The sequence below is a fragment of the Typopeltis vanoorti genome, chromosome 1, assembly GCF_054136105.1.
Source record: "Typopeltis vanoorti isolate ZY-2024b chromosome 1, IOZ_Tvanoo_1.0, whole genome shotgun sequence".
NCBI lineage: Eukaryota > Metazoa > Arthropoda > Arachnida > Uropygi > Thelyphonidae > Typopeltis > Typopeltis vanoorti.
Genome location: NC_143549.1, coordinates 40,327,501 through 40,346,254, shown reverse-complemented (window position 1 = coordinate 40,346,254; position 18,754 = coordinate 40,327,501). Strand labels below are relative to the sequence as shown.

Sequence of the window (18,754 nt, the reverse complement as noted above, 5' to 3'; positions counted from 1 at the left end):
TGAAGAACACTTACCTCTATATATATATATCATTCATCATTCAAAACTATCGCACTGAACTAAAACGCGAGCCGCCATTTGCATTCCAAAACTCCACCCTCTTTTTCTCAAAACCAAACGGATATCTTAAATACATATATTATAGATAATTTTTTATGGTGTTTGAATGTTTTTCTGCGATATTTTGATTTTTATAACATCTTTAAAATAAATGTTGATATCTTGTATATCAAATATATTAAGTGATTTATATTTTATTATATACGTTGTGGACATCCTCAAGAATTGTTTGCATACTCCTAACGGAAGGCGATAGTCTCAAGATATATCTTGTAAAGTTTACCAGCAAATATCATGCATGATATTTGGTGGTTAATTTTACAAGATATGCGCGTTGATTTATTAATTTATCTTTGAATTCGCCTTCAGTTTCCATGAAGTGACATACATTATAGGATAGGAGAAGAAATGAAGAGAGAACAGCAAAAGAACAAAAAAAAAAAAAAAAAATATATAGATCACGTGCTACGAAAATGAATAATTTAACCCCCTTTAACGATGTAATAACCGGAGTTGTACAGAAGTAAAAAAAAAGTGCAGCACACCAGATTGATTGATTGGCGTGTTTAAGTCATACAACTTACAATAGCTAAGGTGTACGACATCGACCAACACGAGTGCTCAAATGTATTCGTGATTTAAATGGGTGTTTAAGCATACGTGACTACGTTAAGTTTAGAAGGGTAAAAAAAAAAGAACCTAATGAAGTAACCAATCCTACGCCGACCTCATTATTGCGAATATGATCTGTATGTGTGCAAAACCATTACGGTCACTGTAACATTAATTCCTGTCACGCTCTTCAAGGTTCGGTCATGTTAAAATTACTAGGCGTGAGCTGAGCATCAACAACGTTCTGAAGTGATCGCTAAAAAACAGAAAAGTAAATGAGTTAGATGCATATACCGATCTTCATCTAAAAAGGGCAAGTTAAAAAAAAAAGTGTCCGGATATATGAGTAGCAGTACACGTTCTAATTGGTGTGGCGTTTCTGATAATAGGCTATTTGTATTACACGCGTAAAGCCAATTTCCCAGCATATTTGCATCAAGTACAAGTATAAATTCAAAAGGTCAAAGGAGCAAAGTGTATAATGAAACTTTACCACATCCACTGGCCTATATAAATATATATTTGATCATCGACATTTCATTAAAAAAATGCTTAAACGGCCTTATGGCACGCATTCATTATCTTTGTCCATTAGCTACAATAAAGGCATTTGCCTTTAATAGCCTTTGTACAGCAAAGAATCCATGTTTTTGCATTAATAACCTCCATAATGGTTAACCTGTTTGAGCTTTCGAACTAAAACACTTTCAAGAACATGATTATCATTTGCGTGTTTCATCGATACATTTAGAAGATAACATTCAAGTTGCTTCTTTAAAATCTTCTACCTTTCCGACATAAATTAATATTAACCGATTGTTAGTATGAAGCATTTGATTATCAGGCTACGTTAAATTTACTGATGTTGGTCTTATCTCCCTTATCACTAATGCATTATAGAAATACGTTAAGTAATAGCTAGTGTTTCTATAAAAATATTACCAAATAGCGACTCATATGCTATCATATTCCAATTAACGTTTTTTTTTCGTTGCAGTTTTCTTCTACAATTTCAACTGGTAAGTTTCCAATTTTTCATTGCATAATTAATACACAACGTAAAATATATAAAAATAGAATTGTTATTAATTATTACATATTAAATAAACTTTATATTAAAACAGATAATTTAAATTTCTTGTTATAAGATTTAAAATTTTCTATTTTTCTAAGTCTTTGTCTTTGTAGCGTTAAAATATGTGGTAGACTAAAAAGCTATGCACCATACAATCCTCCATTAAAATCATTATTGTCCTCGTATTTGGACGCCATCTTGGGCATCAGAGAGCCTGTTATCATTGCCGGTGACTTAAACGCCAAGCATCCCGCCTGGAACAGTCGAACTACCAATAGGAATGGCCACATACTTGCTAACTATACAGGATCCAACAACGCGGTTGTGGCAGGTCCCACTGAACCTACCCATCATAATACGTATGACACTGCTGATGACTTGGACAGTCATACTGCAGAATGTGAGACTTCAGTACAGTTTAATGACCCTAAATGATCTTTCATCTGATCATAATCCAATACTGCTATAGTTGGGAAACCAAGAAAAACTGTCTCCATCCCCCCCCCCCTCCCAAGACACACACACTCATTCATATCATGGGAAAGGTTGACCAAAGTACTCCCGAAATTTATTCGTCCTGTTCCGCTTATAAAATCCAAAGAAGAAATTGAAACAGCTATTAAAGACCTGACCCAACAAATTAACACAGCCTTTACAGCAGTCACTACTTCCACAACTGCCCTCAGGCCCAAACACTTGCCAGAAGATATCATAAACCCTGATCAAGGAGAAAAATAAGGCTAGAAAAAGGTTTCATAATACCCGCGCACCACAAGACAAACGAATCCTGAATAGGCTCAATTCTGCAGTGAGAGATTCCCTTAAAGCACATAGAAGTCAACTTTGGGAAGAAAGATCGACTTCTATCTCTCGCGACAATCACTCCATTTCGAATCTAATCAGAAAGATCAAAAACAAATCTCTTCCTCCCCTCCAAACAGATGTGGGCCTCATCCACACCGATGCAGATAAAGCCGAAGCAATTGCAGAAAACTTATACAAACAGTGTAAACCCTCATATGAACACATCTAGACTTCAATCACATCTACATGTCAGATGTTCATTAAAATCTTCTGTAACCTGCTCTGATCAAATTGCATCCACATCACCAGGAGAAATATATGACATAATCAGGAAATTAAAAACAAAAAGGCTCCTGGATCTGATGGCATCACCAACAAGGTGATAAAGCTGTTGCCTCGTATAGCTATTGTATATCTGACCAACATAATTATTTCCATCCTCGGTTTCAAACATTTCCCTTCCTGTTGGAAGGTGGCGGATATAATTCCAATCCATAAGACTGGAAAAGATCGTACATGCCTCAAAATTATCGGCCAATCAGCCTCATCTCAAATTTGGATAAAATTGCAGAGAAAGTTATTCTTACCAGACTGCAAGCCTTCGTATACAAGTTAAACATTATTCCTAAAGAGCAGTTTTGGTTCCGTCAATTCCATAGTATCACACAACAGATCCATAGACTAGTCGAATACATCTTCATTGGATAGAATTGGCGTCAATGCACTGGGGCTGTTTTCCTTGACATAGCCAGTGTATTTGATAAAATTTGGCATTTCAGATTACTGCATAAATTGATCTCAACTGGAATACCATTGAAAATGGTCCACCTAATTAAATCATACTTTTGTGACAAGCGTATGCAAAGCAAGATCAACGGTACAGTATCAGCACAGAAACATATCTTGGTGTAGTCCCACAAGTATCCTTACGAGCACCGATTCTGTTTTCCATATATATGTTTGATATCCCGCACAATCCATTGTCATCTATCATGGCCCTCTACGAGGATGATACAGTAATATTAGCCAGATCTCTACAGCTACATCTTGCCATAAAAATAACTGCAAGAAAACCTACTACTGATTGAAAATGGTTCTCCAAATGGAGACTGCAAGTGAATCCCCAGAAGAGTATAAGCATGCTATTCACCAGAAGACCGATGCTTCCTAAAGGGAACGTCTTCCTGTTTAACACAAAAATCCCGTGGCAAACAGAAGTCAAATACCTTGGACAGAAGGCTAACTTTCAGCTGCCATATCCAGGCTCTCTGTGTAAAGGCATCAAAAGCCATTGCTCAGCTCTATCCTATAATCAACAGGAACAGTAAACTAAACATCAAAATCAAACTTCTTATCTACAAACTATACTCACTTATGTTTCTCCAGCTTGGAGCCATACCGCTGATACTAATATTCTCAAATTACAACGAGTGCAAAATAAATGTCTACGAATGATCCTAAACGCTCCATGGTTCGTAAGAAATGTGCAGCTCCATCGGGATACAGATGTCCTCTATATTTACACTGTCCTGCAAACTGCAGCAACAAAGTTCTTTTCAAAAGAATCTGTACACCCTAACAAATTGGTTCAACTAGCTGCAAGTTACGAAGCAACGGATTACTTCAAACATTAAGACCAAAAGCCATCTTAAACTTCAATTCTGATGTTTAATCCTCAAGCCTGCTTAGGGCGAGCAATTGGCTCATAAATTTTTCCACTCACTGTTTCCCTATCAGATAGCAGAGAGTATTAAAAGAATTTTGCTTCACCCTTTATATCAGAAATGTCAATCGTTAATCGTTAAAACATGTTTCAGCCATGTACTAAATGTAAAAGCTGTGATAGATAAAAAAATCATTGCTTCTAATACTTTGTAGCTTATTACGAGGATATGAACAGAAATTATATAAGAAGAAAATGGCAAACAATAACGTTTAAAAGTGACTTATTATACACACCCAGTCAAAATATTATGACCACCATTCTGATAGTTCAGAATCCTCCAACCACCCATGGATTTTATTAGACCTTGCAATGTTTGCAAGTTATATGCTTTATTAGGATTGCTACAGCATCGATCTGCAAATTGTGGGAGCAGACGGAAGATTCACACGATAGTTCTCTTGATCCACGTAATTCCATAGAAGCTCCATTCCATAGTAAATTGCTGTCGTGTACGGACAACCAGTCTCGAAGGAGATCGCAACGTGGCCCACTGGAACACGCCTGTGCTATCTGGTGATCCGCTCCAAGCAATAGATACTTTTTAGCATACATAGTATGCCCTTGGATATCAGAACTCCCAAAGATTTCCAGGACAATATTCCTGATGACATGACATTGCCACCTCTTGCTTGTTTCTGCTGGACCAGGACTTCTGGATGATTTCTATCTCCCGATCATCGCGTAATCCTCTACTTATCTCCACACGGCATAGCTGGAAACGAAATATCCGAAAAGGTAATTTTTTTTCTTCTCGAATGTTCGGTCCAATAACGTCCCAAAAATGCAAACTGTTGATGTAGTCGTCATAATTATGCGTAGCATAGATCCCTTGAGCGGGCACCTACTTCGGGGAACTGTACGGTGGAGCAAATTAAAAAAAAAATCAAACTTACTGTATGTCTCAGATAGCATCCATAGCCTTTTAATGGAATAAAAGAGAGACACTTTTTCATTGAGACCCAAACTTTGCTGGAATTATCATTAATTAATGAGGTGGATCGCAATACTGTTTCTTTGTTCAATCAAAAGTTAGTTTCATACTATAGTTGATTGAAAAAGACAAGCGTATTGTACTCCCTATGGTGACGACACTTTTGCATCGAGAGGATGCTGAAGATCAGATGCTTCTTGATGTGATTGTTAGAAACTGTACATCACTGCCTTGGCTGTAACTGAAGTGCTTGAGATCTATTTACGATGTCTGATGGGAATTTAGAAGAAATTAGTTCAAAGGCATCATTGAGAGGAACATTGATGCGAAAAGTGAATGGACTGAAAAATTTTTTTTTAAAATTTAAATTTCAGTCTAATAATGTAATGGTTAGTTTTCACATTAAGTCACCCTCAACTAGTAACTCTTAATGGAATCATTGAACGTCTATCTACTAAATTATTATTATTATTATTATTATTATTATTATCTTACCCCCCCCTTCCCACCACCACAAAAGTCGACAAAACTCGATCATACTAAAGAGCATTGTCAATAACCAAGTAAAAAACACAGACTGGAATTTCCTACTTAAAGTAAATGATCCTGTAACATAATACGAGAATTTTCACCTAAAGTTCACTGAAATATACAAAAAAGCAACAAAACCAATACAAACGAGGCGACAAACAGACAACAATCCATGGATAAATGACGACATACTAAATACTATTACCGTAAAAGAAAATTTATGGAAAAAACTTAAAAAGTCACCCAGTAACACACATTTACAAACCTTATACAAAAACACAAGAAATCAGCTAACAACAAAACTTCGTAGAGCAAAAAGACGCTACTACTTCCAAAAATGCATGGAATATAACTACAACATTAAGCAAACATGGGCTGCACTCAACGAACTAGTAACTAAAAAACGAAAACTTCAGCACAAGATTTGATTGCAAAAAGCTTCGGTCAGGACACAAACCAAGAGGAACTAGCAGACTCATTCAACCATGCTTTCACAAACAACATCACACAACTCAAAAAAGACAAACTACCAACAATCAACAAAAAACTACCGACACAAAGTAAACAACAAACGATGTATTTTCCACCCGTAACAAAACAGGAACTGAAAGAAGCAATCCTACAACTAAAACTAAAGACCACTCCAGGAATAGACAAAATAAGACTCACAGACCTTATAACGCACTTTGAACAAATAAATTCAATACTTTTGAAACTTTTGAACATAATATTCGACACAGGCATTATTCCACAACAGCTAAAAACTGCAGTAATTACGCCAATATACAAACGCGGCAAAAGAAACGATACTCAGAACTATAGACCAATAGTTACACTACCAGTCATCTCAAAAATTCTAGAGAAAATAACACACACACACCAGACTACAGAACTAATTACAGAAGTGCAACATCATCTCACAAAACCAATACGGCTTTCAGAAAACAAAAAGCACCATTACTTTATTAGAAGAAATCGCCGACACAATAAACAAAGCTCTCGACAAAAACAAGTACTCCGTCCTTATACTGCTGGACTTAACCAAAGCATTTGATACACTTGAAAATGACATATTACTCACCAAACTATACTCAATAGCTATAAGAGCAACACTGCATACATGGCTCAAGAACTACCTCTCAAACAGAACACAAGTAACAAAAATAGGTACATGTCACAGTCGGAGTATACAAGTAAAACACGGTGTACCTCAAGGTGCCATATTATCACCCACTGTATTCAACATATACATTAATGATGTTCATAACATATCCATAAGAAGTCAAATATTTCGATATGCAGATGACACCGCACTACTAGCAATCCACACAGACATTAACACAGCTCTCTGCAAAGCACAACAAGACCTAAATGAAATCACAACAAGCTTCCACCAAAACGCAATGCTAATCAACGGCACCAAAACACAGATGTTGATAATACACAACCCAAGAATCATACGCCCCACATCACTATCGATACATTGTCACACATACCGCTGCATTAACAACAAAAATACCTGCCAATGTTCCGAAATCAAACCTGTAATACACGCAAGATACCTCGGTCTCTATATAGATTCCCACCTTAAATGAACAAAACATATAGAATACCTACACACCAAACTCCGGATCATCGCAGCAAAACTCTTCCAAGTTAAAGATATTATTCCACCCAACATAAAAAAACTTCTATATCACGGTATCTGCGAATCCCTACTCAGATAAGGAATAACAGTCTATGCAAATACATCAAACAACCACCTAACAAAATTAGAAACACTGCACAGGAAAATCGTGCCAACAGTGATCTGGACACCTTACACGCAACAACCAATATCCGACAACACATGGCGATACACAGAATTCTGAGCATTAAAAACTTGAAACACTGTATGACATTAACAAGGAATTACTTCAACATCACCTATCGAAACAACAGAGACACATATCGTTTAACACGACCTACAACAACTCTCTACATCCCCACACCCTTCAACAACCCATACGGTTCTTTTGTGAGATCACATCAGATACCCACGCAACTCAACAACCTACCAAGAAATTTAAAACACGTAGATAACTACAGAACATTAAAAACGAACTCTGGAAAATATACCAACAAAGTTAAGAAACCATTAATCCTAATATACACATCACAAATCACTAGCATCCAATGCCTACATCCCATACATAAACAGTAGCAACAACATAAATAGTGAAGTCTAAATCCCACTCTCTTCATAAAAGCTAACCCAAGCTTCGAAGTAGGTGGGATTAACTTGCCTCACTCATCTACAAGTAATCCTTATAAACAAATGCAGAAATTTGTTTGTATAATCTCTCAAACTTTGAAAAAAAAATTATACAAAAAATTCTGTATAATCTTCATTGTTAATATTAGAACATGTGTTGTAAATACATAATATAAAGGCAAAAAAAAGTAATATTAAAATTTTTAATTGAAATCCAATGTAGAAAATGCAGCACTTAGTGCTGAACTCTGTAAAATTATAAGATGCAATGTCACACAAGATGTTTATTGTATGTATTTTGTTTATTGTTTATTGTTTCAGCATTGCAATCATCCATCAAATAATGCAACATTGGATATCTAATCACAAAGTGCATGACTTTGCATTTCCTGGCATTGAATTAACATCGATTTTCCCATGCCCACAGTTTCAGCCTATTCAAATCATTCTGGAAGTAGTGCATTTTCTGGAAGTAGCACATTCCTGATTATCCTTCCTAACTTTGTATAATAAGCAAATAGCTGTATGTCACTTGTCAAATCATTCCCAGTATCATTAATGTACAGATTGAATAACAGTGGACCAAGGACTGATCCTTGTGTTACACCACTGGTTACCTTATATCTTGCAGATTCACATCCCCCATATAATGCTTTTTGATATCTGTTAGTCAGCCATCTTTCATCCATTCCAATACTTTATAATCCAATTCCATTTCTTCAATTTATACAAGTTTTTCATGCTATTTCTGTCAAAAGCCTTAGCAATATCCAAAAGTATCATGGTATGCCCATCACCCTTTGTTAAAAGCAATGATAATATTATTATAACATTATGAAATCAAGTTGCTGAAACATGACCTTACCTTATTGATTTCTCTCCCAATCCATCTCTGTACATGAATTTTGGACAAGTTGTCCAAAATTCTTCATCATCACTCCAGAGAAACTGATAGGTGGATAGTTGAACACATCAATCTTTACACCACTCTTCTGCCATTGAAGTACCATGCATTGTGGTACATGTGACATGAAATGCATTCTAAAATACTGCTTCGTCTTTCATAAAAAATTCATTTCATTTCATCTATTCATTTCATTTATTCTTCGAACTCTCGGGACACATTCTGATATCGCATCATTTAAGTATTGTTTAAATGCTTCCCATGCACTGTCGATATTCTTTCCATCCAGCAACCAATCCCATTCGACTGAACTCAGTATACTCCTCAGTTGGTCATAATTTCCTGCTTTGTAGTTCAGCAATTAACCTTTTCTGAATGGAACATTCATAAACTTAGTCACTTCCCAAGCGAGTACCGCATGATCGCAGTCACCAACTGGAGGCAGAATATTACATCTTTAACTGAAACGGCCTCTGACACTATAATCAAATCTAACACTCTTTGAACTCGAGTTTCTTTTGTCACATGTTTGCCATTTGAAGAAATTTTTTCGCAGCAGTTTAATACATTCAGTTTCTTTCTTCTCATGAGATTTACTGCTACCCAATCAATGTCACTAATGCCTCAGGCATTGTGATCTTTTAAAGTCCGTTATAAATTGTGAATATTTCAGTTGGAATACCAAACTCTAAAACAAATAGATGTAGTTGATATGCAACTTCTATTTAGAACATTTAGAGAAATAAAAGCTGACAAAAATCCCAAATGTTGTCTCTGGATCCGTTATATAGATGATGATTTCTCCATCTGAAAGAGTTTACATCAAGGTCTAGAATTTTTCCTTAAAAAATTAATAATTCACATTCTATGATCAAATTCTTCTTACAAATATAAGAAAACAAAACTTAATACTTTTTTTTTTTTGACTTCCTTATAAAACGATAATAAAATGTAATATACTTTTTATGATATTTCGATTTCCAATCAGATCAGATTTCTCTTCTTGGGCTGACTTACACTGTTAGTCTTACCTGGCACAAACACTTTGCATTATATTACATCCTTAGTCTCCCCAATCTTTAAAAAAAATTGTTTATTTTCTGTTCATAAAAAACAGCTTAGCTTCAAAGTTATCGAACTGTTTCTCTTTTATTATTATTATTATTATTATTACGTAACACCTCCAGGGAGTCCAAAGATTCATTGAGGGAGGGCACCTACTCTACAACTCTGTCTCCACCAATCCATCAACCACAACTACCTTCATCATCTACACCATCGCCATCTACCGCCGACCATCCATCTATTCTTCCTCTTTCATTCAAACTACGTTTGATCAAAACACATCAGCAGTCTTCTTTCTTCTACAGTTAAGTTTGCATGATTAACAAGCTTTCTGTCTACAATTTTCTGCCTCATTAATCTGTTATTCGTTAGGTATCCAACATGGTCAAGTCAAACATTTCAGTTCTATTCTATGATAACAGTTAATTCGGTAATTCTTCTTTAGATTGTGAGTCTTTTTCTGAGTATTTTTCTCATTTCTTCATCGGAATCAAAAATCAAGGATAGCAGGAAAAGCTTGAAGAATAGTAGCTCGTGAGGAGGCTAGGAGAGTGTTATTAGGAATATTTTGAATTATGGAAGAAACCAAGACCATAACATCAGTCTATTTCATATGCTAATGATATTTTTCTCTCCACTTTGCATCCTTTCTTTCGATAAAAAAAAAATCGAATTTTCTGGGAGGAAAAACTCCTACCAGCCCCGTATGAGATCGATTACACCTATCATTATTTCCAAGGAAACCTCACCGTCGATGCCGATTCATCTACGAAGGGTCGGGAAGTAGAGGGGTGGTAGGTATTTTTTCTAGTCACTTTGGTGCTTTCTAAATAATTTATAGAAGTAGATTCTGTTTTGAATATTTTAATACTTTTCAAATTATCGAAAAAAATATTATTATTATTTTGTTTCGCATCACTTCTAATTTGTTTATGTATTTAAAGAGAACTTTCACACAACAATTAAATCCACCAAATAAATAATAATTAAAATAATTATAATAATAAGGGAGCAGCGATTGATGCTTCTATTTATCTGTTACATCCTTAACAGAATCTAATCTGAATCCAATGGGAGACTAAACATGCCCTTGTAATATCCCTCCGATTACGTCATTCGACAAGTTTATTTTATTCTATTCCTCTTTGCTTATTGTTCTATCGATTTTAACTATCGTTGCTACAGAGCAAAAGGATGGACTTGATATTACACTAAATGTTGATATTAACTTTTTACGCAGAAACCTGCAAACCTTTTTATATTTGAAATAAAATATATGTTTATAATAATAACTTCCATGCAGTTTGAATGTAATGTTTGCGCATCTATATGAAGTTAGTAAATCGTGGACGACCTGCGGATAAACATACTTTTAATTAATCTTCAAGGAACTAGCCTTTTCCTCTTCCTGCTTTAACATTTATTAGTGGTAAAAATATCCGCTCATAGAGGTAAGTAGTGGAAAATTACATACGCACACGCGCGCGCACAGACAGACAAGGTTTTGTAGCATGCGTTTAATACACTGTAGATTGTAGAGTTGGATTCAGTAGGCCGTGATGCATCTATTTAATGAATATTTGTTAGGTGCGATCCCACATCAGACTCTGTTATAGTATCTGTGTGGAGACCCAAGAAATAAATTAGAGTTTGGCACAAGCAAGTTTTATTTTATGTTTCCTTTGTATTATTTCTATGCTCTTGTATTGTTTTCAACAGGAAAGACTATGGTCCAATTTCCAACATGGCTCTCTTGGATGTGGTCAAAGTGTTAGCATTTGCTGTGTCCGAAGGTAAAGTGGCTGTCCATTGTCATTCTGGTCTTGGCCGAACCGGAGTTCTCCTTGCCTGTTATTTAATTTACACTTTAAGATGTAAACCAAATGACGCCATAGCCTACGTCAGAAAAAAGAGGTAAGTAAAAGATTTTTAATATAATCACGCATGCAAAATCACGTTGAAAGCATATATGCATAAATATATTATACACACACATTGAGATAAAATGTGTTTTTCAATTTTGATATATTTTCCGTCTCACATTTCTTCGATAGCATCATTGTCTATCGGAATAACTTTTTTCCACACTCATGATAACCGGTTAATTTCATTTATAGCGCAATCCTGTTGAATCTCCACAAGCAACCAATCCATAGTTCTTAAAATGTTCTCTTTGTGCTACAGTTTTTATATTTTATTTTATTTTTAATTTTAGTGAACAGATCAAAGGCAAGGGAACAACATAAAAAGGCAGATGCGTCATCACCAGTGTTTTCCATTTTCGTAGAATGACAGATTCTATCATATGGTTTAGAATCGGGTGTTCAGATGGTTTAGCTCTTGCAGAACAACGAAAGTTTTATCAACTTTTGCTTTATTTTTGTTTTATTTTCCCCATAATCTATAGGCTTCGATTCTGAAGAACGTAGAAGCGCCTATAGGCATAACAAGGGAGGGGGGGGCTTTACTTAAAATGTGCGAGAGTATTCCAGATTTGTACCAGTTTTGTTGTACCAGCTTTTTTTCGTACCAGATTTGTTGGAAGAAAACCACTAGTGAGTGTAGGAAAAGATACTAAGCTTTTGAAGGCGGAAAAGATATAATTTGGGCACAAAATGGCTGAATGAAGATAACTCCAAAAGTAACTTTTTTTTTTTTACAACCACAAAAGGTGGTAAATATAACAGTTTAGTGCTGTGAATCAGTTTAGGAATAATGCATAAGACTTCATTTAGAGATGAAATGGAGCCTTTTTTTTTCAAGCATAGAGCTACTTTCGTATTCCCCAATAAACATGATGGATGGTTCACATCGTCAAATGAAATTCTTTTCCCACCATTCACTCTCATCATTCATTTATCTGAGTTAAAATCATTCACTCTCATCTGTGTCCATAGCGGAATTGGATACTACGATTTTCTGGTCAAAACCATTAAGTGTGCCCGCTCTATAAAGCGAATACACTATCCAATGGACTAACCAAGACAGCTAGTCTGTTCTGGCTGTTTTGGCTCTGAAGAAAATGACACACAGATTCACAAGTAATGCACCAGTTACATAATTATGTAGAAGCTTTTGATTATTTCAGTTAGGAGTTTTATCAAATAGGATTGGAATTTATTATCCTGAGCAAAACTATGAGTATCATTTGAAGTTAGAGAGCGAGCAAGAGAGAGAGAGAGAGAGAGAGAGAGAGAGAAAGGTGTTGACAAATACGGTACGCGCAAAAACAACAGTACTGAAGTTCGACAGCCCCTCCAGTACACGCACTATGAGATATGCCGTTCGACTGCACGCACATTAATAGAAAAGCACCTTTAGAGTGCACGCCATTACATTTAGCTGTAGGAACGGGGTTGTCGTTGGAAGAAAAGACATTTATTGTTGAGCATTATTTTCGTTCCTATAAAGGTGGAAGAGCAAAGGGTCCAAGCCTTGGTCCAAGCTCACATGTTTGTGAGCACTATATTCGTCGTTTCTATAAGCATGCCCCAAGCAATAGCATCATCATTGCCTTAATCGAGAGGTTCCGATGTATCCGGAGTGTTCTATCGCAACGCAAATCGAATGTCTGCTGAATGTCTTTTCATATGACATATGAAATGACATATTTCATATGTCCGAAAATCAGACATTATCAGATAATATCTGATTCTCGGCATTTCCATCTAAACATGCTTAAATGAAAATGCCATCATGTAAACAGACGAACCTAAAGTTTCTTGGTTTCTCGAAACCTGAATTTGTCCAAGAGGAAACCCGTTTGCAGCGAGAAGGTCCGCGTGTTGTGCAGTTTTCGGCCATGGCATAATTGGGCCATACTTCATTAAATAGGATGGTGTAACCGTGACCTTGAATAGCGAACGCTGCATCGAGAATGTGTTGGATCCATTCACCCAGGATTTGCATAGGATGCGTCGTGCAAAAGCGGTCCATTTCGTGCACAAATATTCCAACAAATGACGTATCAACCTGTCACATATCACGTGGTTCTAAAGTCTATTTTTCAGGCTACTTCCCCTGGAGGCTCGTTTCGAGGGTTCGCAGAATTCCAGTACCCTTCACGTTCTTCTAATCTCACATCACTTGATGCCTTCGTTTGCGGTATGTTGAAGGAATGGGTATTCTACCATGATCTGTCTTCAAACCTTGATGAACTAAGGATAAAATTACACGATATGTCCTTCCTATGCGTTACGAAACCTGTCTTGAAAGACAAGGTGCCCATTTCGACCACGTACTCTACCGTCGTTAATGCTTTATTCGATCAAGATTCCACCGATATTTGAGGATATACATATCACCATTTGTAAACATATTTTTTTTTGTTAATAAACCCATTTACTTCATAACATATGTCGTTATAGTTATTCAGAACTTTTTTTTTTTTGCGCCATACTGCAAAAGGAAGAATCTAGGTGAAAGCCTAATCCGGATCGGTCCTGATTTATGCTGGTTGTTTTTCTGTAATTTTTGTTTTCATCACTTTTACAACATTCCTCTTGTAAATATGAAAAATAATTTATTTCATTTCAAATTGATCCATGACTAGCCGCTGAAAACCGTGTCTGGACAATTCATCGCCAGGACAATTCATCGCTGGGACACTTCATCGTGGGAAAAATTCATCGCCGGGAAAATTCATCACAGAAAAATTCATCCCGTGAACTATTGATCTGAAAAAATTCGCTGAAATTGTTATTCGCTAGAAAACTGAAATGATATTGCATTGATAGCGATGTATGAAAAGTAAATGCAGTGCAAGATAAATTTCACAAAAGATAATTTTATTATGTATCTGTGTATTAGTCCACGCGGTTAGCCGAGTGGCTGGTTGCTTCACAACCATATGCCTGGGAAAGGAGTGTTCTGTGTTCGATTCCTATCGCTGACGTGAAGAGCTTAGGATCTTTCTCAGACATAGCCAAGTTAGCCGGTTTTGGGCAAGGACTGCAAGGTTGTTCTCCCCATTTTATGTGGAATTTTTCCTCCCGCAAGCAAGCAAGCAAACAGCAAACGGGCCCTAAGAAGATAATAACGCTTCTACAGACATAAGATACACTGAGAGGCATAGGGCCAACCACCTTATCCTCGTTATAATTTTGTAAATATTAATATTCCATCAACAAGATCTGTAGTATCAAAGTAAGAAAGAATATTTATACCATTCTATGTCCCCGCGATAAATTGTCCGTGAGCGGCTGAAAACTGAACTAAGCAATTTTTATCTTCTGTTTTCCTTTAGACCATCTTCCATTCAAACGAAGAGCCAAGTGGAATGTGTTCAGCAGTTTGCCCAGTTTATCCTCCCCATGTTTACGGTATTTCCTCATGTGTGAGTATCCGGCTTTAGTTTTAATATATTTTCCTGCAAAGATTTGTTTAATAAGATGAATTTTTCGTTAAAAAAAAAGATGATTTTTTAAGATATCAAATTTTAGAAATAAGAAAGACATCTAGTAGCAGACTACGCCAAAAGGTTGAATTGTTTTCTAGAGTAGTTTTCTTTCTGTGAATGCTATAACTAAAGATATAGTCAAAAATATATTAGTGTATTGTTTTAGTAGTAGTTAAATCATGGGTGCCTAACATGCCACGAAGGTCACGAACTACACACATACCTTAATAATGAGATCCGCATCAATCAGAAAAATACTATGGTTCATTATGTACAGATTTTCCCAGAATCAAACAGCAGTTAAGTAATTGTTTATTTTCGGTTATTATTTATGCTGGAAAGATTTGAATGGTGTTAATAATTAAACAAAGTATTTATTTACCTTAACTTCCAATTTACAAATTCACAAAAGATAGGTGTTTGTTTACATATTATACGAATTAATATACACGGAACATATTTATTATTATTATTATTATTATCAACAGACATCCATGGAATCAAAAGACATCGTGGGAGGTCCCACTCTCACATGCACAGCTCATTTTACCTCCACTTAAAGGAATTCACTGTCCCTGCACTCACCACATTCTCAGGCAATTCATTCGAATCACCCACCACTTTCCATGCAAAAAATCTACTCCTCATCTCCTTGCTCACACCCACCTGACACAGCTTCCAGGGATGGCCTCTCGTTCTCCCCATGTCTCCAGATATAATTAAACCAACTTATACATCTCGATCATGTCTCTCTTCCTTCTGTTCACTAGGATCTATAATATGCACTTTCTCAATCTGTCCTCATATTCCACATTGCAGAGACCAGAAATCAACTTAGTCATCGTCTCTGGATCCCCTCCAACATCTCATCATCCTTTTGAAAACCTACGCCAAATCTGTGTATAGTAATCCATATGCGACCTGATTAAAGCCTTGTACAATAGAATCGAAACATCCTTACTTTTGCATGTCAGCGTTCTCCGGATTATTCTCATAATCCGATGTGTTCTCCTCACAATTTTAGCAAAATGTCTGCGAAATTTCAAGTCCCTATCCACCATCACCCCAAATCTTCCATCTCTAAAATATCCCCACCAATCCTACACTCCGAATCTCATTTTTGTTCTCAAATTTTAAAACCTTACACTTTGCAACAATCAACTGATGCCCCCCCCCCAGACACACACTCGCCCATTCAACAGTCCTCTTGTAAAGCTACATCTGCTCTACTTCTCATAACGCTCCACCCAACTTTGCATAATCTAAAAACAACTGTATAGCGCCATTTAAACCCTTTCCAATGTCATTTACATATATATTAAACAATATCGACCCCAACACAAATCCCCTGTGGCAAGCCAATAGTGATTTTCTTCTTCTGGGATAGCACTCCCCAATACAGAACCTGTTGCTACGTATCAGATAGCCAATCTCCAATCCAACACACTGATCGATATCTAACCCCACCTGTCCCAATTTAACTACTTGCTTGTCATGTGGCAATCTATCGAAAGCCTTTGCAAAATCTAAATATATGACTGTATATGCATCCTCCCCCTTGTCCAATGTATTCGTCACCTTGTTATAATAAGTAAGTGGATTGCTAAAACACGATCTTCCTTTAGCAAACCCATTCTGTTCATTAAAAGAGAATTCTACTGCTGTCCAACCAGTTAAATCTTTGTCCTCATTAGTTTCTCCAACACCTTGACCACAACTCCAGACAAGCAAATTGGCCTATAATTCGAAGCCTTAGTCTTATCACCTCCTTTATGAAGTGGAACAATTTTGCCATCGTTCCATTCCTTTGGGACCTGGGCTAATCTAAGACTCATGTTAAAAATGCACATTAAAGCTGTCGTTAACTCCCTGGAACATTCTCTCAAGATATAGAGTGATCTACCATCAAGTCCCATGACCTTGTTGACATCAACTTAACTCAATTCCTCTCCTGCTAATATTCCCTCAGTGGTTGTTCTTCCCCCCATTCCCACTGTTCTCAAGTTCTGCATTATATTACAATCGCAAGGATGGAATACTTTATTGAACTGCTCATTTAACGCTTCTACTATATCCTCCTCAGTGTTTAATTCTCTCATTATCACTGACCAACATTATTCTTCCTTCTACTGGCCATATATCATAAAAACTCCCTAGGATTTCTTTTAACATAATTTCCTAACTGCTGCTCATACCACACTTTTGTTACTCCTACTAAGTGAGTCACCTTTCTTGCTTGCTCTTTGTACTTCTCATGTAGCTGATTATGTCCACTCATCTTGGACCGCCTCAACAATGCCTTTTTCTTCCAGGTTGAACGCTTGACCTCTTCAGTCATCTAATTTACACCTATGTTAATAAATCTCCTGATCTTCGGAATACATTCAGTCATTGCCTCTGCCAGATATTTCCCATCCAATTGCTCATTCCAGTGATCTAAAACATCATAGTGAACAAAAATGGAACAAAAATGATGTACATTTAATGTGGACAAAAATAATTAGTACGCACAAGTTATCTGCTTTTGATGCTGATAACAGCAATCAAAGTGGTTTCAAAAAAAAAGGTGGGGGGAGAAGAAATGTCAGGTAACAAAGAAAGAATGAAAAATGATCCATGATAGAGAATGACTATTAACTCTTCAATTTGGTATTGCAGTATGAACAAATGCAAGGAATAAAACTAAACGAACGGTCAAAAAAAAAACATATTATAATTCTTTAAATGTTACTGATTACGAGTGACATCAAGGAATGCCTCCAGAGCGATATATAGTCCAGTATTTTAGATAAATGATAACTGTTGCTCAATAACTCGTGTTGTACCGGATAACGAAAAATTCTCATTATAAAGAAATTAATCGAAAAATATTCCTAGCATTAGTTGCGTGCATAAAATCCACTCTTATTTCTAGTTATATGCGGTACTTGATACATCATCCTTTTAATATACAGTATATAGTTTTTGTTTTCCCTAACACTCTAATCCATTTTTGTTACCCCATTATCTTAATTTCATTATGGCTGAATTGAATATTTTTTTTTTATTTTACGGATATTCACACAATGATTCATTTCATCTCATAAATTCCTTTTTTATTTCTACTAATTCTGTTTTTTACCGTTTTGAATTCGTCCCAAATCTCATTTAGGAAACGTTTTATAAATTGACAGTAGCCAGAAAAAGAAATTAAAATGTTGGCACCCCTGGTTTTCACTATGAGTTGAAATATGTTAATTATACAAAATGAAATCTGCATTTTTAACAGAATCTGACTTAGTAACCCTTTGTTTCCGTCGACACTCTAGTACGATAAGCGAAACGAAGCCAACTCGTAAAGGTATCCAAACCAGAACGGCTAAGGTAACTTCCAGCCAACAGGTGGCGCCAAGGT

The 18,754-nt window shown here is 36.1% G+C and overlaps 1 protein-coding gene across 1 annotated transcript in view; it reads left to right on the top strand.

Annotated features, from left to right (window-relative positions):
* Positions 1-18,754, top strand: part of LOC150109908 (protein tyrosine phosphatase domain-containing protein 1-like) — a 112,068-nt gene that overhangs the window by 44,904 nt on the left and 48,410 nt on the right. The window contains exons 5-7 of the mRNA XM_090397546.1: positions 1,670-1,691; positions 11,682-11,876; positions 15,208-15,297. Coding sequence (XP_090253672.1) covers positions 1,670-1,691; positions 11,682-11,876; positions 15,208-15,297 — 307 coding nt within the window. The remainder of the gene's footprint in view (positions 1-1,669; positions 1,692-11,681; positions 11,877-15,207; positions 15,298-18,754) is intronic.